We start from the raw sequence: 24,829 nt of genomic DNA on the forward strand, positions 1-24,829 counted from the left end.
GACTTTGACCTCTAAGGACCTTCCAGGGAGAGTGCTCATGTGCGTCTTGCGGTGACACGCTGCCTAGTTTCTTCTGCTCTGAGCTGTTTCTGTTGTTTTTTTCGCACTGTTTTTCGACATTGCACTATTAGGTTGTGTTGGTAGTTTCTGAGTATGTGTCTTGTTTAACAATGACAGTGAGATACTTGTTGCACTAACTAGCATTGACTGCTTTGGTCTCTTTTTGTAAGACACTTTATGTATATATACTTATATTTAATTCGCCCCCTCTATTGATGCACCTTCTCTTTTTTGGTACTGTACTGCTCTTGTTTTTACTCTTATCTATTTTTTCCTACTTCTCTGTAACTTTGTAAATAACTGTATACTGCTGTGCTACAACTGGACAACTAAATTTCCCCCTTGGGATAATAAAGGTATCTATCTATCTATCTATCTAGGTACACTGTTTAAAATGGGTTTTAAGTGTAATTGCCTGAGGTGTTCTGTAAAGCTGAAGCAACTCGTTTTCATTTTGACGTTCACACACGTGTCCATTTGTCCATTAGCCCATGGATGAGAGCAGCCAAATGAGCGAGCTCCCAGTCAAGGTGATTCAGACGGAGACCGGCAAAGTCTTACAGGGGACGGACGCACCTAAGTCCAGCCAGCTGGAGGCCTGGCTAGAGATGAACCCTGGGTAAGACCAAACATTGTTGCTTCTAAATAGTAGATACACTTAACCACGGGAACCCTAGCATCCCTATTCTGGGAAATAGACGATCTTGATCTAAAAACTTGTAGATCGCCTATTTTCACTTAAGAAATCTTTTGTCGATGGAAAAAAGAGAGGACAAAGTACAGAGCTAACTCCCACCTAATAAGTATTAATTTACTAAGTACAGAGCGTGTAACTGGCTAACCAAACACCTCACCAATAAATAAAAGCTACTCATTTTGGCATGGTGATATGAAGTGCTACCCTACAGTATTATATCACAGTAGTCATCTAACCAAAATAAAAGTCTAATCGGTGCCGCCACTGTTACCGTCTCTATCTCTTGCTTGTTCGACAGTTAATGGATTTTCTTAATTGCCTTTGCGTTGCAGATATGAAGTGGCCCCGCGGTCAGACAGCGAAGAGAGTGGCTCGGACTTTGAGGAAGAGGTTAGTGGCCAAGTCATTATTCACCGCTGCACAGCGGAGGGTAGAGTGAGAGAAAACAGCCTTCATGCTGTTTTTCCAAATCATGTCACCGTCGTCCAGTGGGATTACTCGTGATTCAGTGCATCACAGACCGGATTCAGGACCACTATAGCGCGCAATAACACACACACGCACATGCACACGCACAGACGCACTCACTCATGAACACACACACACACACACACACACACACACACACACACACACACACACACACACACACACACACAGGAGACATGGGGGACAACTCGTTATTTATTATTATCTCCAACCCCTAAGAGTCCATTAAGTCCTAATGCGTTTCCATTATGTTTTGTTATATTTAAAGGAGGACGAGGACTCTGTGTCCAAGGCAGACTCTGAGGAGAAGAGGCCCATCGATGCCAGCGGGGAGCAAGTGACAGTCGACACGCACGTTATCGAGTATGTTTAATTTCACAGTGTACCAGTTTTAAAATGTCCTTTTCTTTCACCAGTTGAAAACCAAATCAGAAGTCATAAATTGCAATCACAATTTGGACGTTTAGCAAACTCTTAACTAATCATTAAGTTATCTTATAAAGGGCACAACAGGGAGACTGAAAAACACATTGTCACGCATCATGTTCTCTAGGTCTGTCAAGCAGGACGTAGATGATGAGTACAGCGTGCCAGCAGGAGAGCCCAGTTCCCAGTCTTACTACGGTGTGGCGCATGCCGTCATCGAGAGGGTGGAGAAGCAGTCCTCCCTGCTTATCAACGGCATGCTCAAACATTACCAGGTACGCGCACACAGACCCCTGAGTAGCTCAGGCTACCATCGAGTTGTCAGCCTTTCACGTTTAAACCTCAGAATGCAGCGAAATGTGACCATTTCGATATCACACCTGAGCAAATGGACCTGTCAATTTGGTTCTATTTGTACACTCTTTGGAGTAAACTTAAAACTGTTTTACCAGATCATCTGAGAATTTTTCTGTACAGTATTGCGAGAGTGGATTGCTCAACTGCTACAAAACAGGCTGTAGAAAGTCGTGAGGGCGATTTGTTCTTACTTGACAAGCATTTAATGGCCTATTGTTGTCTCAGCACTCAGAGGAAGGTCCCATTTTTATTTAGATGTGAACAAATTTCCACAGAGCCCTCCCCCTAATTTGATAAGAAATGATTGATGTTTGATTTCTTATTACGCGAAAGGCTCTATCTATATGTTATCTATGTATATAAAGAATCTTATGGACATTTCTGTGAGTGCTGGCATGTTTCTGTTTTAATGAACTCTCTCGGCAGTCGGTAAGCTAGTTTATTGCTTGAGATTGGGCTATGCTCATATCCTTTGTTTTAAGTTATATTGCCTACTGGTATCTCTCTCCATGGTGTCTAGGTCCAGGGGTTGGAATGGATGGTGTCCCTCTATAACAACAACCTGAACGGGATCCTGGCTGATGAGATGGGCCTGGGCAAAACCATCCAAACCATCGCCCTCATCACGTACCTGATGGAGCACAAGAGGCTCAACGGTCCCTACCTCATCATCGTTCCTCTCTCGTCAGTAACTCTCTGGGGGGGGGGGGGGGGGGGGGGGGGCAAAGCCTGTATTCCTCTCCCTAGCTAAAATCCAGTATGCCAGAAAGAGTGACATCAAAATGAACATTTAAGATTGTTTAGGTAGCTGCAATGATACGTTAGATGTACTGTAGTCTCCTCATAAGAAGAACTATTCAAGCATCCTGTACTCTGGGGTATATATAGACTTTGGACTAATAACATAATTGTATAACATTTTTGTTATAATTTCTATTAAAATTTAAATGTATTATTTTCTCTAAAATCTTCCAGTTGCCCACTGTAGTACAGGTACTATAGATTCTCTCTCTGCATTGCAGAGTAGAACTTAATGAATGATAAAAATAGGACTGTTCACAGACTATAAATATAGTGAGAGAGTTGTGTGTATTCAGGGAGCTTTTTGTCAAACTTCAATCTCCTTTTGATTTTCTTTCTCCTTCCTCATATAGAACCATGTCCAACTGGGTTTGTGAACTAGATAAATGGTCCCCATCAGTGGTCAAAGTTGCCTACAAGGTGAGAGGTGTCACTGCTTTAGCCTTTATTCTTAAATGTTTAAGAAATATATACGGTATATTTAGTTTGAAGACTTAAATCTTTATCCTTGACTTCAGCCCAGACAGTGTTTGATGTTCTTATCTTGTCTTGTGTTTTGAAAGGGCACTCCTGGCTTGCGGCGAGGGCTGGTGCCACAGCTCCGCAGTGGGAAGTTCAATGTACTGCTCACCACTTATGAATATATCATCAAGGACAAGCAAATACTGGCCAAGGTGACACGCTTACAATTATTACACAACAAAAAATGAATAATGTATAATGTATCATTATCCGCACTGTGCCTCCTTTTCTCATATGTACAGCTAGATAGTTAGATGTATATTAGGACAGGATCATTTGATATGGGGGTCCATCACCTAAAAAACCCAGTGCTACACTTCTGTCTTTCTCTCTCTGCTACATAATAGTACATATGCATGCACACACGCACGCATGCTCATAGTGTGTGAGAAATTAATGTATTCATTTAATATCGTTTATATTATTTAGACGGTTATGATTTTGTATTAGCATTAGCAAATGATTTGTATTGCTTTTGCATGTTGGGTAGGCTTTTGCCTCATATAGCCAGAAGGTTTCCAGTCTGTGGAAAGGCTTAAGTCTAATTCATTTTCATTGTATGTCATTCTCCGGTTATAATTGATTCTCAAGTCTGGTCATATTTTTCACTTGAAAATCTGTGATTTTCATTGAGCCTTGTCGTGTCAACTGGGGCTTTTTTCTCGTCTGAATACACCAGGGCATTCGCCTGGCAGCGCTCCCAGTTGAGTTGACAATATTGTAGCTCTCAGCAGGCAGAGGAAAGCACCTCACGTGCTTGCGCAATCGCAAGGTAAAATGCCTAGCGCAACGCCAAGCTACTGGATTTTCCAAAAACGTTACGCTCCCGTTATAAACAATTAAAAACGCTGCACACAGAAAACAAACCCATCTTGGTTGACATGCAGGGTTAGTTAGTCTAGGATACATTTCTGAAACTGACGATTTACGCTATTTTAACATTTGATTACTGCTATTTTTATATTAGCTGTTTTTTTTTGTATTTAGATTATTATTTGTTTGTTTTAATTAAAATTTGGAGAAAACAAAGTTTAATCCTCAAACATTGAACCCTGTGCAGATTCGCTGGAAGTACATGATAGTGGACGAGGGCCACCGTATGAAGAACCACCACTGTAAGCTGACCCAGGTGCTGAACACCCACTACGTGGCCCCTCGCCGCCTCCTCCTGACGGGCACGCCGCTGCAGAACAAGCTGCCAGAGCTGTGGGCGCTGCTCAACTTCCTCCTGCCCACCATCTTCAAGAGCTGCACCACCTTCGAGCAGTGGTTCAATGCCCCGTTTGCCATGACAGGGGAGAGGGTAAGACCCCTGAAGAACAGATTATTGAATTCTTTTATGTTGGCATTTGTGTTCATTGTTGGATCATTTATGTTCACTTACAGTAAACCCAATATGTTGCTGAGCGGAGTCGCTCAGGGCTCTATATTAGTGACTTTTCTGTTTTTGTGCTCAGTATGTTGATATCTTTATTCTTGGTTGAAAATTTACTTTTAAGTGCACAACAGAAGAGTATGCATAGAGTTCGCAAACTTTGTAATGCATTGGGGTCACCTCAGTACGATGAGAGATATTCAAGGGAAAATGTTTGAGAGTCCTTTGTAGAGAATCATATTGTGTTTGACGGCTTACCCAACACAGTCTGTTGTCTGCATCACTTTAATCTCATTTTGAAACTACAGAAGAAGCTGTGCTTTGAACCCATTCGAACAAGGCAAAATAGAGCCTGCATACAACCTTGATTACAATGTATCTGTATTGAAAGCTTTGGGGTCACCGCGATAATTCAAAAACATGAATGCTGTGTACCTCTTGCAAAATACTGGGAATGTTTTCATTGAGTTACTTCAGGGAGAACATTTTTATAATTTCAGCTCCAGGTAGCCGAATTGCAGGTCCAATCTGAAAAGCTACACAATATTGAACTGGTATTGAATTAGTAATGAACAATTTTCAGTTTTCACTTATGATACGCGCACCATATGACTCGAGATTCAGATTTTCCATAGCATGAACAAACAGTTTAAATCCATCGTGGTCCCTTCATGGCTTCAGAACGATCATCGCCCATTTTCTTGTGAACTTTGCCAGTAGGCCATCTTGGTACCTCCACACATGAAATATGAACTTTGCTTGAATCAAGCTGAAAACTATCCCACATGTGGAATCATACAATGCGTTTTTATTCTTTGGGCAAGATAATATGACCTGATGCTCCATACCATAATTCATAACTGCTAGTTTTGCATGCCTTTAATGGTTAAGTCTAAGATATACAGGTCTAGGTGTGTCCTCCAGAGCAGAATATTCAATCTCCTACCATGCTACAGCACAGACATCTCAATTCTCTGATAGAGATACACATCACTTTTCTGGGTAATACATGTTTTTCTCAATAGGCACGTTTTTCCTAAGACTCCCCGAGACTACATGTAATATGACCTCACATTCATATTGTACATACGATTCACTGAAAATCACTGATTGCAGACAAAAGAATGTTCGGCATCTCTGTGTAACGGAACATAAATCAGGTATTTGTGTTCTGGATTAACAACTGTATTTAGCTGCAGTATGAACGTGACCTGAGTTAGAGTTTGACACCATTATAACATAATTACTATACTGACTTCCTCAGGTCGACCTAAATGAGGAGGAGACCATCTTGATCATTCGTCGTTTGCACAAGGTGCTCCGCCCATTCCTCTTGCGCCGACTGAAGAAAGAGGTGGAGTCTCAGCTGCCAGAGAAGGTGGGACAAAGCCCAAGCCCAATTAAAACTGTGAAAGCATCTGTGTCATTTTAGATTTTGGGTTGGCTTTTAAAAAATAGCAGATACAAGGTCACAGTGTCGTGCTGCAAGCTTGTACATCTGCTATTTTTGATTTTTTTTTTCAAATCAAACTACTGATTTTAGAAGGCATTTGTAGAATCGTAGCCTCAGGTCTTAATGGTTTAATGTGACATGCTTTTGTGTTTGTGGTGGTCATTCCCAGGTGGAGTATGTCATCAAGTGTGACATGTCTGCCATCCAGAAGGTGCTGTACCGCCACATGCAGAAAGGCATCCTCCTCACCGACGGCTCGGAGAAAGACAAGAAGGTAACGATGCCAACGTGCGGCGATTATTTTGTTGCTATATAATGTAATTGATTGATTATTGCACATATACGAATCATTATTTACTGTAGAAGCCATATTGTGCTGAAAGATCAGGATTCTGGAGTGGGCTTGGATTTTCAGCCTGGATTTTGACAACATGCCTTTAAAGTGATCCCTGACTAATACGACAAATATGCCTTAATACATTATAATTGTCCTCTATAACTACAATGTAAAATTAAAAACACCTCCATTATTTTATTTATTCTAGAAATAGCTAATCTTTCACTCAATAGGGGAAATGCCCGTCGCAAGTTGATGATGTCATAAATGTCAAGTGTGATCTATCCCTATGGAATTTATGGCATGCATGTGAAAATAAAAACAAAGTTAATACTTCCTATGGTTAATATGAGCATCAAATCAATATTTCAAATGTTTTTGTGTTTAGTTTTTTTGCACATGCATGCCATAAAAATTACACATGACATTTATGACATCATCAACTTGCGACAGGCATTTCCCCTACTGAGTGAAAGATTAGCTATTTCTAGAAGAAATAAAATATTTAAGGTGTTTTTAATTTTACATTGTAGTTATAGAGGACAATTATAATGTATTAAGACATATTTGTCGTATTAGTCAGGGATCACTTTAAAGGAAGGGAAATGTAACATTATGTCAGTGAAAGGTTAATACAGGACCTCATTTTCAGGTATTTTTATTATGAAACAAATATTGTACAATGCAGATTTAAGAACATCAATAGATGCCAATAAAGAGGAAAGCAAAAGAATATCATGGGCAGCCCTGGCTGCCTTTGTATCTAGGTATTTAGAGAACTAATAATGGCATGGTAGTGAGGTACTAATCAAACATTTCTTTCAGTGCATTCTTTTTTCATTTGTTTTTCAATTACTTTGGCAGGGTCCCAAATTGATTTGACAATGATGTTGATTATGTTTGGATTACAGATAGGGCATTTAATTTCCTCTTTCTCATTCTGTACCCTGGTTATTCTCTGCAGGGCAAAGGAGGAGCAAAGACCTTGATGAACACTATCATGCAACTGAAGAAGATTTGCAACCACCCGTACATATACCAGCACATTGAGGTGCATGAGAATTATTATTTGAAGCTCAAAATCATTATTGATAAAAGTCTGTTCCCAGTCTTGACATTGTAAAATCATGTAAATGATATGTACTCTCATATTTAGATCAACTACATGAACCTTATTGCCCTATTTTGGCCTAGTGGGGATGTGCGTGCAAAGATCTGTCTTGGTTACATGACTATAAAGATAATCTGTACCAATTTGCTTAATGTTTGGACAAAATAGTAGTCAACATAAGTTGTTTTGCACAAATCTGCCTCCTGGTGGTGCTATAACAGACACATTTGGGGCAGAGGTCCTAGAAATCGCTATAACTAATAACTAAGTAATGAAAGAAACCATAAAGTTGTCCTTTAAACAAAAGGCTTAGATCTTATGAACTCCAGTGCCTTCCTTCTTTCCTTATTAATTGTTCTCTGTTTCCAGGAGTCTTTTGCAGAGCACTTGGGTTATCCAAATGGTATCATCAGCGGGTGAGTTTATCATCCTATCACACTAGGAAATATATATATATATATAATATTTAAGATCTTCAACTACAATTACACGCATTTAGCAGACGCTCTTATCCAGAGCGACTTACAAGTGTGAGATCGGAATAAACAAAGATATGAACTCAAAAAGGCTCCCTCTGCCTCTTGGACTGAGCATCAGCAACGATAAGAAACTAGAAACTCTGAGAAATTGCGAGTGTGGTTGCCTATTCATTGTTCGGATAGTCATATTGTCATGTGAAGCTTGACCAATCCTCAAGCTAGCACCACTCCCCCATTGAACTCAATGGATTTACTCTAATGGTGACGTCAAAGAGAATGCTGCTTCCTGATTGGCTCGAGGTTCAATCTAGAACACACTAGATCTTACTTATCTAGTATTGTAGCACTAGAACTATAGTGTGTTGCCCTGGTGGGCAACCACACTAATAAGTATATCTTTCATGTCTCCTTTGCAGAATGTTTTTCATTGGAATTTGTGACTTATACATGCCTTTGGTTTCAAGATATAATCTTGAAATCGTTTTTGGCCACAACCATACCTTTTCCTTTGATTGGTGCAATACTATCACCACTGCAGATTCAGCATTGAATCCATAAAACCTTGGATTTGCATTAAAAACAACAACAACAACAACAACAACAACTACGGTAGACTTCACATCTAAAAGTAACAGTTGCAGTTCTGTTTACTAGATTGGTGATTACAAGCAGTGCCACACAATTATTTTGATATTACTCGTACAAAATCTGTCCAAACATCACGCAAATTGGTACACATTATCTTTATACGTACGTACTGTATGTGATCAAGAGGGATTTGTCCGATTTTTCATATTCCATCCTGATTGACTTCTACCGCCTGGCTGTGCTCTAAGGAGCAGATTTATCTAGTTTCCATACGACTTTCTATAATATTTAATTATTTGTATTCTATGGTGTACCTTTTCTCTCTGACTCTCTCTCTCTCTCTCTCTCACACACACACCCACACACACACGCATGCACATATGCACGCACACACGCATACTCACAGACACGCCACCTCACATTTAAATTTAAATTCTGTAGATCGGAACTGACAATCGTCTTATGGAGGGAAAAAAAACGATTTATACATAGTGATTACCTTGTTGGAAATCAATGTGGGACTATGCTTTCTGGGACGTATGAGTATCCTGTCCTGTCAACAGAAATTAATAACTTTTTGTTCTTGGTGAGCTTACAGTAAATTAGATTTCTCCTTCTAATGGTTTTGTGACAGCTCTATTCCACAGTGTTTGCCATTCATCATCTCCCAGTCTGCAAAACTGCTGGCCTATGTCATGATTTTATGAAACTGGCAGATGTTCTTTTTGTGTACTTTTTTACACACCCACACAGACAGGCACGCACGCACGCACGCACGCACGCACGCACGCACGCACGCACGCACGCACGCACGCACGCACGCACGCACGCACACACACACACACACACACACACACACACACACACACACACAGTCTTTTGAAAGCTCAATAGTGCAAAGGATCAATTTAGTTATTGCTGAGGTTATACTAGGGCCCACAAGCACTCATGCACAATCCTCAGCCCTGAAAGAAAGCTACAGCTGTCTTTTTTCCAGGGAGTCTGGCGGCTTGATGATTATTCTAAGAAACAAAAAGCATTTTGAATATATCAAATATCCTGACTGGTGCAATGACTTGATTTAACTTTGAATAACTGTAACACATGTCATATCAGTAGCTCAAACAGGCCTGTGGAAAATGTGGAATACAGCATTGTCATCAATTGTGATTGTCATTAAGGAAGTTATTGTCTTCTAGCGAATAGTTGCATTGCATCTTACATCATCATTACCTCCAACTAGGGATGCCCCGATCACGTTTTTTTGCTCCCGATCCCGATAAAATATTTTTGCTGCCGATTCGATCCCGATCCTTCCCGATCCGATCTTTTGGCAATGCATTAAGGAAAAAGAAAAGAAAAATGCGTTTATGTTGTCCTTTAAGGTTTTTTTTTTTTTTTTTTTAAATAACTATACATTCTATCCAAGCTTCATTTTTCACTTAGTGCAGCATTGTATCAAAACAAATTAAACATAAAGCTCATCAGTAGGGTTGGGGGCGGTAACCGCCTTACCGCGGTAAACCGAGGTCTACCGCGGTGTCAGTGTGCTTACCGCGGTAAAAAAAGAAAAAAAAAAGTCTATTTTTTATTGGAAAACAAGCGAGTTTTAAAACGGGAGAAGCGAGGACCGCATGCGCTCCATGCCGCTCTGCTCTGGGCCGTGTACCACATGTTTGGAAGCCACACTGGGACACAGACAGTCAGACCTACACAGGGCAGCACAGCGCAGAGTAGTACAGAGCAGCGTAAACTTTCTCTGTAATCCACACGACACAAGGATGTTAATACATACCTTGTGTTGTGGCATATCTTTTTTTATTCATACGGATTACTGGCGGAGCGTGGGCCGCGTGGACTAAAACCGAAAATGAAACTATTTTACTTTTTCCACCGCGTTGCGCGTTGTGCCCCGTCCGGCGGCGCGTCGGCGATTTTATAACCTTTTCTGTCAAGTCTTGTAACTAAAACCTGTATATAGCAGCACTCAATCACTGCGATTTGAGAGTTGAGACGTGACGTGAGTTTACAGAATCACTGTACACGATCTGACTACCCGTCCTCTTCTGGTTTGTTCACACACACAGCTGTTTGTGTCTGAAAAGCTAAGTAGCTAGCCTACGTTACTATGGTAACCCGACAGTGCAGATCTAAAAGCTCAGAACGCGTCGCGGATGCGATGTGTTGTGAGCTTGTAGATCTGCTCCTTTCAAAGCCAGCTGCGTCAGCCCGCTGTGCTGTACGGAGAAGTATAACTCGGGCAGTCAGGCTGTGGAGAGGTGACTTTTGGGAAGATGATTGCAATATTTTGGCTTATCGCCGAACCTTAATTAATAGATACGGGGGTGCGGTAATTACCGCAGTACCGCAGGTAAATGGGAAGACGGTAATCGCGGTAACAAAATGTCGGTAACGCCCCAGGCCTACTCATCAGCTTATATATCTTTTAAATATATAAAGACAAGGTGTTTCCCGATCTTTTTCTCCTGATTCCGATCTTTTGAAATCGGCCCCCGATCTCCCCCGATCCGGATCTCTCGATCCCGATCTGGGCATCCCTACCTCCAACATAAAAATTCTGCAAAAGAGGACAAAATCTGCCACAGAGGCACAAAAATCCAGGTCCAAACACCAACACGTTTCGGCAAACGCCTTCTTCAGGGTGTTACTTTTTTGTACCTCCTTGGCACATTTTGTCCTCTTTTGCCCATTTTATTCCCTTTCATGAGCACCGGTTGTTTGAGGGATACCAGTAGCGCCCCTGCTATCTTCTTTCATAACAATTCTGCATTTCCCCAATTTTGGACTTACCACAAAGGCAAAAAATGCAGATCTACAAGCTCACAGTGCGTCACATTTTCTAACATATAGGCTAGATAAATTAGAAGGTTGTGGGCTTGTAGATCTGCTACATTGGCCAAAGATATTTGAGTGAAAACAGGAAGGGGTCAATGTAGAGCATTTGGGGAGTCCAGGCAACTAAGTATAGCATAGTGTTTAAGTGTAATGCCTTTATGAAACCTGCCATAGGATGCTTTACTGATCAAATCCATGTTTGCTGAGCTGTGTGACAGAACCACACCACACAACACGACTCAATCTCAAATGTTTGGGGACTGGTTCTGAAAAATAGCTTTGACACATTTAAATTGACTGCCTACGTGTCTATGTTTGTTTATTTTAAATCTTTTACATATCCAGCCCGCCATCTCAGCAGCCATAACCCACAGCAACCCTCTTTAAGTATTTTTAAGCATCCTGCGCGATAGAATCACATTTACACTGCATCTAAAGACTCCACCTTTTGCACAAAAATTGCGCATTTTTACCCCAATGTTCCTAGCAGCTTCTCCTGAAGCTATTGTATTCGCACGATGTACACTTTGTAGAAAAGTAATGTGTGGGTTTGCTATGCAAATCTTTCCCCAGAGTGTCTCCTACGCAATTTTCGTCACCAAAGTATCAGGTTACAGTTTGCTTCAGCAGTGACGGGCGCGCAGCAGCGAGAGCCTAGCTAGCCGAGAGCCTGTATCTTACAAGAAGTTGGCGGCCCTTCGGGCCACTCACCTCTAGAGTTCGGCCCACTCACCTCTTCACAGCAACATACTGTCTGTGTGTGTGTGTGTGTGTGTGTGTGTGTGTGTGTGTGTGTGTGTGTGTGTGTGTGTGTGTGTGTGTGTGTGTGTGTGTGTGTGTGTGTGTGTGTGTGTGTGTAGGGGTGTGTAGGGGTGTGTGTGTGTGTGTGTGTTGCTAAAATGAAAACATTGAAATAATGAAAAAAAAACATTGGCAGGCCTATTATAGTAATAATAACACAATTAGGCCAAAAAAAAAAATTTTTTTTCAAAAAAATATTTTCTCTCAAAAAAAGAACTACCCATATTTGCCCATTACAAATACATTGGATTGCTGGTATACCGTGAGGGCCCCCGGAGGGGGCCCGAGCTCTAGATTTGAGGGCCCCCGAAGGGGGCCCGAAATTCTAGTCCATTTAATTATGAACATTCAGCATGAAATCGTCTGATGTTAGTTCTATAGGGGAGCTATGCAATGAAACAGTGTATATTAACTGCAGCAGGGTTTCCCAAAGTGGGTGCTGTGAAGCCAGTACAGGGGTGCCGCAGTTTACTTAGATATTATTTGGAATGTATCAATATCTTCAGTAAAACAGACCTGATATGCACTGTACTTGGGTTCTTTTTCCATCTACCCCAACTCTCTTCACCAAAAATAGCAGATCTACAAGCTGACAACGCGTCACGTTGTGAGGCGTTGTGAACTTGTTGATCGGCTATTTTTGGTGAACCTTCCTCCCAGAATAGGGATGCTGGGGTTCAAGTGGTTAAACGTCAAGTATAAAGTTATTCTCAATCAGTTTTGATGGAAACGGATATTTCTCCGTAACATAGCCTACCGTATCTCAGGTGGAAAGATCTAAAAATTAACAGTGTAGTTCAGGGGTTCCATGGATGAAAAAGTTATTTACAGGTGTGCCCTTAGTCAAAAAAGTTTTAAAACCCCTGAACTACGGTATCACTTATCGTGTTCCCACAGGCATGAGCTGTATCGGGCCTCTGGGAAGTTCGAGCTGTTAGACCGCATTCTGCCCAAGCTGCTGGCCACAGGTCACAGGGTCCTCCTCTTCTGCCAGATGACCACTCTCATGACCATCATGGAGGACTACTTCACCTTCCGCAACTTCCTCTATCTGCGTCTGGATGGTGCGCAAGTTACATTACCAGTAGTAAGGAGTTTAGAAGTGGTCTGTGCTCTGCTTCTATACCCCTGCGGAACTAAACCTAGTACCTGCAAATGTGCATTCAAAGTTATTGGGAAAAGTTGCGATCTTTGCCTTTCACACATCTTGGCACACCTTTGACTGGAAGCAGATTCGTCTAAATTCTCTAAAAACACACTTGACTGGAAACGTAATGACATGATTTGTCTCCAAATGTAGTCTTCCGTATCTTATCTTAATAGGTGGAAAAGATCAAGGGCTGTCTATGATCTGATGATAAATTGTGAGGAAAAAAAGGAAAATAAATAAATAATAGTTACAAAACAAAGATTTGCTTCTACAAATTGTCTAGTGAAACATACGCTGCTCCATTGTATCTTGCCCTGGTGAACAGGGCAAGACATCAGAAATAGGTTATTATATCCATTCATAAAGCCGTTCTGCTATGACCCCAGACATTCTTTTCTGCTTTGAATTATTATACTAAAACACACACACACACAGTGACTGACCTTCCTGGTTAAACTCCAGTAACGTTTCTAATGTTTGTTATATTGCCCAATGTTTTTAGGAACCACCAAGGCTGACGACCGTGCTACCCTGCTTAAGAAATTCAATGAAAAGGGCTCTCAGTACTTCATCTTCCTGCTCAGTACCAGAGCTGGAGGCTTGGGACTTAACCTGCAGGCAGCAGACACTGTCGTAATTTTTGACAGCGACTGGAACCCACACCAGGTCAGTTGGTCAGCTAATGGTGGAATCATAGGGTTAAGCAATGAATAATTTGATTTTAATCACCCTTGAGTCACAATATATAGGACTTGGGGCAGTAGAATGCAGCCCCCCTCTGAGTTCATCAAATAGCATATCGTTGCATGCTGTCGGGCAAAAAACATCCTGCAATCTGCCAGATGATGACATACATTGTTAATCTTGTGTGCAAGGTTGACATTTTGGCCTGAGTGTGGTGCTAGAGGACAGCTCACTGGGTCACTCGTGTTGGTAAGGCTCATTCTCCAGGGAGCATGAACGCACATGAACGAATTTCATGGCAATGAGCCCATTAGATTTTGCTTCTCTTGTGGGCAAGTGGACATTTTGGCCTATGGGTGGCACAGGAGGAAAGGTCATAGGGTCACTGATAACAGTAGGGTTCATGTAGGTGCACATTGATACAACCAGTAGTTTTTGATATATCATCTTTTGGGACCAAAGTGGTGGATGGACAGACATTGCTATCCTTAGAGTCTCGCATCTACTGGTGTTATAGTTGAAAGAATGCTGGGCATTACCTGAATTATACTTAGTTGTGTTGCGTGCTGAAAATAATAGATATACAAGCTAGATCTGCTGTTTTGGTATAGTATAAATCAAGTCAAATGAGGACATTTCTTGTTCCTACTGTACTTTCGTAGAACATTCTTCTCCAAAGGCTTTCTTTTAGAAATATCGGAAATATCAATATATCACACTCCCCAATTGTCATAATGGAATACTTATTATAAGAGTGTTTCTGTATGTCTGAAACGAAACAAGACTGGAAGCAGCGTAGTGCCCAGCTTAGCAGAGGAAGCCAACGCTGCAGGGTGCAGACAGGAAATGCTTTGATGTTGTTGACGTCGGTAAACTGCCAATTGACTTAAGCAGGTTTGATCAGCAAGGATGAATGTCTTCTGTTTATCTCAAGTATGTACAGTATGTTCAGTAATGTTGCTGGTGAGTGGTGATGTGTTATACATATTATAATATTTACCATATATAGCTTAACACCCAGTTTAGGCAGGCAGTGTTGCACCAACTGGTCAGCTCTAGGGCTTACCACGCTATCAGTCCCCTCACCCAAGTCAGAATTGATTTTTTAGATACTCGAGGCGCTTCACATAAACAGAACAACTATGTTTATTGTTGATATAAAAGAAATAGGAGCTACAAAAGAAGACTGAAAATCCTTGGTGAAACAACGGAAAAGGGTGTGGTGGGTCTTATGAGCTGGGGTTAGGTGGGCTGTCTTACGGCTGGGGAAAGGCTGATGAGGTGGGTACCACAGAGAGGTGGCGGCAACCGAGAAAGCCCCCAGGTGAGAGGACACCATCATAGACACATGAGAAATGACTGATGGCCCATTATGAAACCATGTGATGAAATGATTATGGCTGCAGTTCTGCCATTTCACATTTAATTACTTTTGACTGGTTGTTTTGTAGGACCTGCAGGCCCAGGATCGTGCTCACCGCATCGGTCAGACGAACGAGGTTCGCGTCCTTCGACTTTGCACCGTCAACAGTGTCGAGGAGAAGATCCTGGCTGCCGCCAAGTACAAACTCAACGTGGACCAGAAAGTCATCCAGGCTGGCATGTTTGACCAGAAATCCTCCAGCCACGAGCGCAGGGTCATGCTGCAGGCCATTCTGGAAACCGAGGAACAGAACGAGGTGGGCTCATATTCTGCAACAGATTGAAGGGCTGGGAAATTAACCGAAAATATATTGAAATTGACATTTAGAACCAACTGTCTACATAATCTTGCACATGTATGTTAATCGAATAATTGAAAAATGGTAGCGTGAAAACTTGCAAATCTGTGTCGCGTCGAGAGATGCAAGGTGTCGTGAGCTTGTAGAATTGCTATTTTCACGTTTTGGTTCATTAATCACAATCGAGGCAAAAGTTTTGAATAATCGTGACATTGATTTGAAGTCATATCGCCAAGCCCCAACAAGTAGGATTAATTTATGGAGGTCTAATAAAAGAATTTGCATGCAAGATAGAAATAAGGAATAAGATTAGATAAGTCATTTGTTGCCTGTCTGTTGTGACACTGTAAACATTGTATGTACTGACTAGGGACGGGACGATAAGCGATATTATTGTTTATCGTGATGAAAAACACTCACGTGTCTTGGAGATTTAATTTATCATGTCATCGTCCTCTGTCATGCACTGGGATCAGTTCACCTTTTATTTGCCCGAGCTGCATATCCGGTACCACTTAAACCTTCTATAATTGGTAAAAGGTACTTATACTATATGTACTTGATACAGTCTTTTTTCACTCTATCAAATGTCTTTGACAAAAAATAGCTTGTAGATCTGCTATTTTTTGTCAAATGTTCCGCCCCAGGATAATGGATTTTGATTATCGCGATAATATCGTAAATCGCGATTTCTTTTCTCGCAATAATCGTGATATGACATTTTCATATCTTCCCCTCCCTAGTACTGACATGGTAAAACTCCAGATACAGTAGATGGGATCAGGAAGCGGGCTAACATAAGACGGTTCAATTACAGTATTGAACCCTTTTGTGACCGGTTCCAGCATGTTTAATTAGTATTTGTCAGAATCAGTATGCCATTGTAGGCTGTATAGAACTGTAACTGTCTCATATTTCCTTTGAGCGCTGGAACTGAGACATACTGTAAAAAGAACAATGATGAGCACAGCACAGTAGTGAGGTGATCTTATACAATGAGGCTAAGAATAGAACATCTTTGTGATGCTCTATTATCATCCAACCCTAGGAGGAAGATGAGGTGCCAGATGATGAAACCCTCAACCAGATGATTGCCCGTAGTGAAGAAGAATTTGAGCTCTTCATGGTGAGAACTTACATAATGTTTGTGTCTTTGCTTTTAATTAGGATGGGAATTTTGACACGCTATGATTGTTAAGGCAGAGGAAAAGATTTGCACAGCTTTGGAAAACGTTTTACAAGCTATTCTGCATATTGAGATAGTTGTCAGGCAGACACCTATCTTTCTCCATATTTCATGTTTTTCATACTTTCACACCTCGTCCTATGACAGAGCCACGCAAAAGTAGCAAAAAAGAGCTGATCTACAAGTTCATGAGATCATAGATGCTTTAGCCTAATAACATGCCCGGAATAGGGATTCCAGGTTGATAGTCTTTAGAGCAGGGGTGCCCAAAAGGTAGATCGTGATCTACCAGTAGATCACCAAGGGTGTGCAGGTAGACCACATGACATGCCTCTAAAAATATATAATTTTAAATAAAAAGAATATGTCAATATGACATCAAGAAGGGCCTGTCAGCTCCCTTCATGGCTTCTAAAGTAGGCAAACCTCCAATGCAATACTTTGTTCAAGTGTCAGTGGCATTACAAAGAACCCCAAAACCTACCAATTCCATACAGAATGGGATGAAGACATTTCCCCCAGTATTTCCCATTTATTTCCCCCTTACAGTAAGTGTGTTTGTCTAAAATAGCCCTTACCCGTTCAAAGATATGAGCTCCAAAATGATGTGCAGTGTGTGGGTTATGGGATGTGCACTGTGCATACAGTATGGGATGGAAAGTAACTTTAACTGGTGCTTGCATGATGTAGGAGCATCAATGTAAGAAACCCGTTTCGTTTAATGGCTACAGAGATACTGTCCCCCCCCCCCCCCCCCCCCCCCCCCAGCCCGCCCGCCCGCCCACCCCGCCTGCACACACACCCGCCTGCCTGCACACACACACACACACACACACACACACACACACACACACACACACACACACAGCTGGTTAAACATGTTGCCTCATGCTAGATGCAGATTAGATTAGCCTCAAGCTAGATGCAGAATAGATAGTAGATACACCATAAAAATGCTAATATACAGCATACGATTTGTGAAAGTGACAAACGGGCTTCACAGTTATGTTAGGTGTGTTCATATGCTAATTGTGATGCGATTTCAGATCAATTGCTCCAGCCACTGAGGAGAAACGGTGTTTCAGACAGACAGACAGACAGACAGACAGACAGACAGACAGACATTCGCAAAATTATAGTATAGATGTAACGCCAGTGCTGCTATTCCAAAGCCCACCTCAGGCCCTCAGCCAAAACATTTTGGATGGGTAGATCATGTTGAGCTAGTCATTTTAAAAGTAGATCTCACGTCAAAAAAGTGTGGGCACCCCTGCTTTAGAGTAAAAGAGATAAAGGTTATAAGTATTTACAAGCTGGTGAATTAATAATAACTACATTGGCTCCATTGGAACACAGGTTATTTAGTTTTTTCCATTTCCTGAAAAGTACCGTAACAGTTTTGGACATACAAGGTTTCTGCCCGGTAGTGACAATACTGTATGTCTTTTCTGGCAGCTCAATCCCAGTCCACGGCTTGGAGAGGAGCCACTCTGGTTCAATAAATGTCACCCAGCTGTTTATATTGTAGACGTTTAGCAGCTGAAAGACATTCTGTTTATATAACCCCTAACCCTGTACAGAAGGTCTATTAATGCAAAGAAGAAATGTTCTTTGCAAATGATATGCACCCAAACTGCTGCTGGACAGTGAATAGTGAATTTCTTTAGACGTTTGCTTTCTTATTCCTTTACTGAGCTTGTGCCTCAAAAGTTTTGACTGCGAAGGCCTGAAGGCAATCCATATATCTATCTACAACATTACTAGATCCTGTTTTCGCTCATATATCTCTGTTTGAAACATTGAATTGTTCCTTTGAACTGAACACACTGAGTGTCTGAGTGCTTTATGTGTGAAAGGAAATGGGACTTTTTCATAAATAAAAAAAAACGTTTTTTTCATCGAAGCAGATTAGAGATGGAGTTAGCTGAGGAAACCAGCACTGCAGAGAGGAAATTCTTTGATCTCGCTGTGGGCAGCACACTGCTTAACACTTATCTCTTATCTACTGAATGGTGCCCCACTCTGTGCGTGCGTGCATGCATGCGTCCGTCTGCGTGTGTGTATGGTTGCGTGCGTGTATGTGTGCGTTTGTGTGTGTTTGTGTATGCGTACGATTGTGTGTGTATATGTGAATAAAGCCTGATTCATACTTTGTAGCATGACGGGCGGCATTGCATGACAAAAAGAGAACCTACAAGCTCACAGCGTGGAGGGATGCTACACGTTGTGAGCTTGTAGGTCTGACATTTTCGGTGTGTGACGCCACCATGTGACGGAACACAAACTAGACATTTGTTAGTGTATGTTTCTGTGTGTGTGTGTGTGTGTGTGTGGGGGGGGGGGGGGGGGGGTATGTTATTTTAAACATTAACAGAAAATACGCTAGACAAAACATGACGAGACTAAATGGTGCACTGTGTTGAATCACTACTAGGAGTGTTGGCACCAGTGTTGTTTTAAAGGTTGTCAGCAGGATATAGTTACCGAGAGAGTGAAGCAAGCCTAGAATACCATGAAATCTCCAATAATAATAGTGCCAAATAATGTCTGGGTTTCAAATTGTCACTAGGTGTGGTTGTACGAATGTGCAAATAAAGGCCAGTCCCCCGTACAAAATAAAACATGAAATTAGCCTAATGGTTCTTGTGGACAATATCATAATTTACACACAGTAATAAATCATGTACTGTACGACGTTCATAGTCATCACTCGTACATAAGAAAGCTTTCTAGCTCCCATGTATTCGATGCCGATGATAAAACATGTAAGGCAGTGCAATGCGCCCATGCAGTGGGTGAATAACATTTCCTTTTCCAATGCTGTACCAACGGCTGAATATCCACTGATAGTTGCATAATCTTTTGAATGGTGGGAACGCGGCGCTCTAGGTTTGCTGGTTCACCAGCCCACCGGCCCTCTGTGGGCCTGCTGAGTTACCATCGCTCTGTCTCTGTCCAGTGTTCTAGTGCAAATCAGCCCATTACGATCTGGGACATTTCTGCAAAAACGCGTCTCTCTCGTCTTTCTTATGAATTATTTATTTTAAAATTCTAACAGAGGTCTTCCACACACAAGTATAATTGGCAACAGTCACGGAAGGGCGAAACTGCTACATACTTGATGTCAGAGAAAGATTTATTTTTTTCTCCAGATATACACAGTGTGAAAGAGACAGGTAAGGGCAGGAGAGAGAGGAGGATAACATACAGTAATTGAACTGGGATCAGCTGCGAGAAGGACTTACTTATGATATAAGTAAGTCCTTCTCGCAGCTGATCCATTATGATGACATTATGGTAGGCGCTTACTCTGTGTCTGTGATGCACCAGGGCATGCCAGAAATGTACACTTTAAATTGCTCCTCGCCAGTTTAATGCTTTGTTAGTATTAAATATTATTCAAATATAAAACCTAGTAAAAACCTGAATAAAAATAAATCTAAAAATAATGGCCTGTCTCTGACAATAGCCTGTCTCCAATTAAGTTATCCGCCAGATACTCCTCCTGATACTTAGACCTTTTCTTACCCTGTCATTTATAATTGGCTAACACTAGTTGTCATGAATGTATTTTCAGAGTGGTGAGAGATTGTATCAGTAAACCTCTTTCAATGTTCTCCAGCAAAGGCTCTGTGATATGAGATGTTTAAACATATACTTAAATAATAAATGTCCACCACGCTCCCCCTCATGTACATGCCTGAACACTCCCACAAGCTGAAAATATTATTTTATGCTTGTCTCCGTCTGTCTGTCTGTGTATTTTCAGATGGGGGTCTGCGGTCAAATACGCCTCTGCCAGGGTCTGTAGCAACTCATAATGTAATAACGGCTCATAATGTAATAAGGGCTCATAGTGTAATAAAAAAAATGTAATAAAAACTCATAATGTAATAATCAGCTCATAATGTAATAAAAAAACGAGCGCATAACGTAATAACAGATTTTTCAATAATGTAATAATGTGTTACATTAAGAACCTCCACATAGGAGGCTCATAATGTAATAAAACTTCATAATGTAATAATGGCCTATTTTTTTGGTAAATATCATGGTATTTGCGACCGACCTCCACGGACCCCCAGGGACCCCCAGGGACCCCCTGCCACCGCCGCCAAATAGTGCAAAAATGACCAAATCAACACCCCAACTGGGCTGCTCATGGGGGAATTCCCAGGGACCACCGACTCCTGCTACTCCCAACAGTCCTTCACCTTCATTGGTTTAACTTTGCCCCGCCCCCTCCCCTCATTGGCCGAAAGTTTATTTGGCTTTACTCATCAACTGTTTGTCGTACAAACTTGTGGGTGGTGTCAATTGACTTGATTAAGAGTCCTTAACCTTAATTGGTTTAACTTGGCCCCACCCCCTCCTCTGATTGGCCGAAACTTTATTTGGCTTTACTCATCAACCATTTGTCGTACAAACTTGAGGGTGGAACCAATGCCACTCACAGGCCTTTTTGTGTACATACTGTGACCTGATGGTCGCTTATCTCCTGATTAGGGAGCCTTACTGGTATCATGGTAGTATCATGTCAGTATCATGGTCATTATCCTGGTCAGTATCCTGGTCAGTATCATGTCAGTATCCTGGTCAGTATCATGCCAGTATCATGTCAGTATCATGGTCAGTATCATATCAGTGGCATGGTCAGTATCCTGGTCAGTATCCTGGTCAGTATCATGGTCAGTATCATGTCAGTGTCATGGTCAGTATCATGTCAGTATCATGGTCAGTATCATGTCAGTGTCATGGTCAGTATCATGTCAGTATCATGTCAGTGTCATGGTCAGTATCATGGTCAGTATCATGTCAGTGTCATGGTCAGTATCATGTCAGTATCATGGTCAGTATCCCAGTCAGTATCATGCCAGTATCATGTCAGTATCATGGTCAGTATCATGTCAGTATCATGGTCAGTTTCATGTCAGTGTCATGGTCAGTATCATGTCAGTGTCAAGGTCAGTATCCCAGTCAGTATCATGCCATATCATGTCAGTATCATGGTCAGTATCATGGTCAGTATCCTGGTCAGTATAATGTCAGTATCCTGGTCAGTATCATATCAGTGGCATGGTCAGTATCATGGTCAGTATCATGCCAGTATCATGGTCAGTATCATGTCAGTGTCATGGTCAGTATCATGTCAGTGTCATGGTCAGTATCCCAGTCAGTATCATGCCAGTATCATGTCAGTATCATGGTCAGTATCATGATCAGTTTCATGTCAGTGTCATGGTCAGTATCATGCCAGTATCAAGGTCAGTATCATGTCAGTGTCATGGTCAGTATCATAGTCAGTATCATGTCAGTGTCATGGTCAGTATCCCAGTCAGTATCATGCCAGTATCATGTCAGTATCATGGTCAGTATCATGTCAGTGTCATGGTCAGTATCATAGTCAGTATCATGTCAGTGTCATGGTCAGTATCCCAGTCAGTATCATGCCAGTATCATGTCAGTATCATGGTCAGTATCATGTCAGTATCATGGTCAGTATCATGTCAGTGTCAAGGTCAGTATCCCAGTCAGTATCATGCCATATCATGTCAGTATCATGGTCAGTATCCTGGTCAGTATAATGTCAGTATCCTGGTCAGTATCATGCCAGTATCATGTCAGTATCATGTCAGTATCATGGTCAGTATCATGTCAGTGTCAAGGTCAGTATCCCAGTCAGTATCATGCCATATCATGTCAGTATCATGGTCAGTATCCTGGTCAGTATCATGCCAGTATCCTGGTCAGTATCATGGTCAGTATCATGGTCAGTATCATGTCAGTATCATGGTCAGTATCATGCCAGTATCATGGTCAGTATCATGGTCAGTATCATGGTCAGTATCATGGTCAGTATCATGCCAGTATCATGGTCAGTATCATGGTCAGTATCATGGTCAGTATCCTGGTCAGTATCATGGTCAGTATCATGGTCAGTATCATGTCAGTATCATGGTCAGTATCCTGGTCAGTATCATGCCAGTATCCTGGTCAGTATCATGGTCAGTATCATGGTCAGTATCATGGTCAGTATCATGTCAGTATCATGGTCAGTATCATGGCAGTATTGTAGGCTATATCATGTAGGGAAGGAAGGTCACCAGTCTCTGTCTGTCTGTCTGTCTGTCTGTCTGTCTGTCTGTCTGTCTGTCTGTCTGTCTGTCTGTCTGTCTGTCTGTCTGTCTGTCTGTCTGTCTGTCTGTCTGTCTGTCTGTCTGTCTGTCTGTCTGTCTGTCTCACTATCAGCAGGATCACACACAAATGTCCAGACTGATTTGCACAAAACATTGGTGGAGGGGTGTAGTATTGGCCAACTTGGCCAAAAGACCCGATAAGATATAATATATATATATAATATATAAGATAATAAAAACATGTTTTGACAAGGTCTTTGTCATGTGTTTTTGAAAGAAAGATGGTTAATTTACTTATTTGAAAAGACCAATCCTTTAAGTGTTTTAATGTATAAGATAAGAGATAAAAGTTGTATTGATCCAGCAGGGAAAATTCAGGCTCCACAGTCTGCAACAAAATATATACAGTATATGTACACCCTGAGCAGTGCTAGCATAGTGTTGACGATTAAAAATAAAATAGAACACACAGAAGCATAACTGCTTGTTTCCGAGCAAGTTAGTCCACCAAGCGAGATGATTGTAGATAATATTGTAGATATTGATTGAATTATTACCTATAATATATACACATATACATATGCCTACACTATATTGATTGTATAGATAATATTTCAAGATACATTAGAGACTAAAAGGTATTGCATTATACATTTATGCTGGTGAAGAATTCAAGAAGACTGTAATTATATATGTGGACAGACATTCTGTCTTGGCCCTTTTTCAATGGAGGTAATAATTATGATAGTTTTCAAAAACAATTGGCAATTATTACATTAATAACTTTTATTACATTATGAAGTAATAAGGGTGTGATCCTGCTGATAGTGAGACAGACAGACAGACAGACAGACAGACAGACAGACAGACAGACAGACAGACAGACAGACAGACAGACAGACAGACAGACAGACAGACAGAGACTGGTGACCTTCCTTCCCTACATGATATAGCCTACAATACTGCCATGATACTGACCAGGATACTGACATGATACTGCCATGATACTGACCATGATACTGACCAGGATACTGACATGATACTGCCATGATACTGACCATGATACTGACATGATACTGGCATGATACTGACCAGGATATCTGACATGATACTGGCATGATACTGACCAGGATACTGACATGATACTGGCATGATACTGACCAGGATACTGACATTATACTGACCAGGATACTGACCAGGATACTGACCATGATACTGACATGATATGGCATGATACTGACTGGGATACTGACCTTGACACTGACATGATACTGACCATGACACTGACTGAAACTGACCATGATACTGACATGATACTGACCATGATACTGACATGATACTGGCATGATACTGACTGGGATACTGACCATGATACTGACATGATACTGACCATGACACTGACATGATACTGACCATGATACTGACATGATACTGACCATCACACTGACATGATACTGACCATGATACTGGCATGATACTGACCAGGATACTGACCATGATACTGACATGATACTGACTAGGATACTGACCATGATACTGACATGATACTGACTGGGATACTGACATTGATACTGACATGATACTGACCATGACACTGAC

The 24,829-nt window shown here is 41.4% G+C and overlaps 1 protein-coding gene across 2 annotated transcripts in view; it reads left to right on the forward strand.

Moving 5' to 3' along the window:
• smarca2 (SWI/SNF related BAF chromatin remodeling complex subunit ATPase 2) overlaps window positions 1–24,829 on the forward strand; it is a 56,496-nt gene that overhangs the window by 18,443 nt on the left and 13,224 nt on the right. For both annotated transcript variants that reach the window (XM_080739280.1, XM_080739281.1), the window contains exons 12-27: window positions 549–679; window positions 1,090–1,147; window positions 1,515–1,609; window positions 1,800–1,947; window positions 2,550–2,713; window positions 3,184–3,250; window positions 3,394–3,504; window positions 4,413–4,655; window positions 5,992–6,105; window positions 6,350–6,454; window positions 7,482–7,568; window positions 7,998–8,044; window positions 13,250–13,416; window positions 14,005–14,168; window positions 15,638–15,865; window positions 16,956–17,033. In XM_080739280.1, the coding sequence (XP_080595406.1) occupies window positions 549–679; window positions 1,090–1,147; window positions 1,515–1,609; window positions 1,800–1,947; window positions 2,550–2,713; window positions 3,184–3,250; window positions 3,394–3,504; window positions 4,413–4,655; window positions 5,992–6,105; window positions 6,350–6,454; window positions 7,482–7,568; window positions 7,998–8,044; window positions 13,250–13,416; window positions 14,005–14,168; window positions 15,638–15,865; window positions 16,956–17,033 (2,007 nt within the window). The remainder of the gene's footprint in view (window positions 1–548; window positions 680–1,089; window positions 1,148–1,514; window positions 1,610–1,799; window positions 1,948–2,549; window positions 2,714–3,183; window positions 3,251–3,393; window positions 3,505–4,412; window positions 4,656–5,991; window positions 6,106–6,349; window positions 6,455–7,481; window positions 7,569–7,997; window positions 8,045–13,249; window positions 13,417–14,004; window positions 14,169–15,637; window positions 15,866–16,955; window positions 17,034–24,829) is intronic.

This window comes from Nannobrachium achirus (assembly GCF_963921795.1).
Source record: "Nannobrachium achirus genome assembly, chromosome: 12".
NCBI classification, from domain to species: Eukaryota; Metazoa; Chordata; class Actinopteri; order Myctophiformes; family Myctophidae; genus Nannobrachium; species Nannobrachium achirus.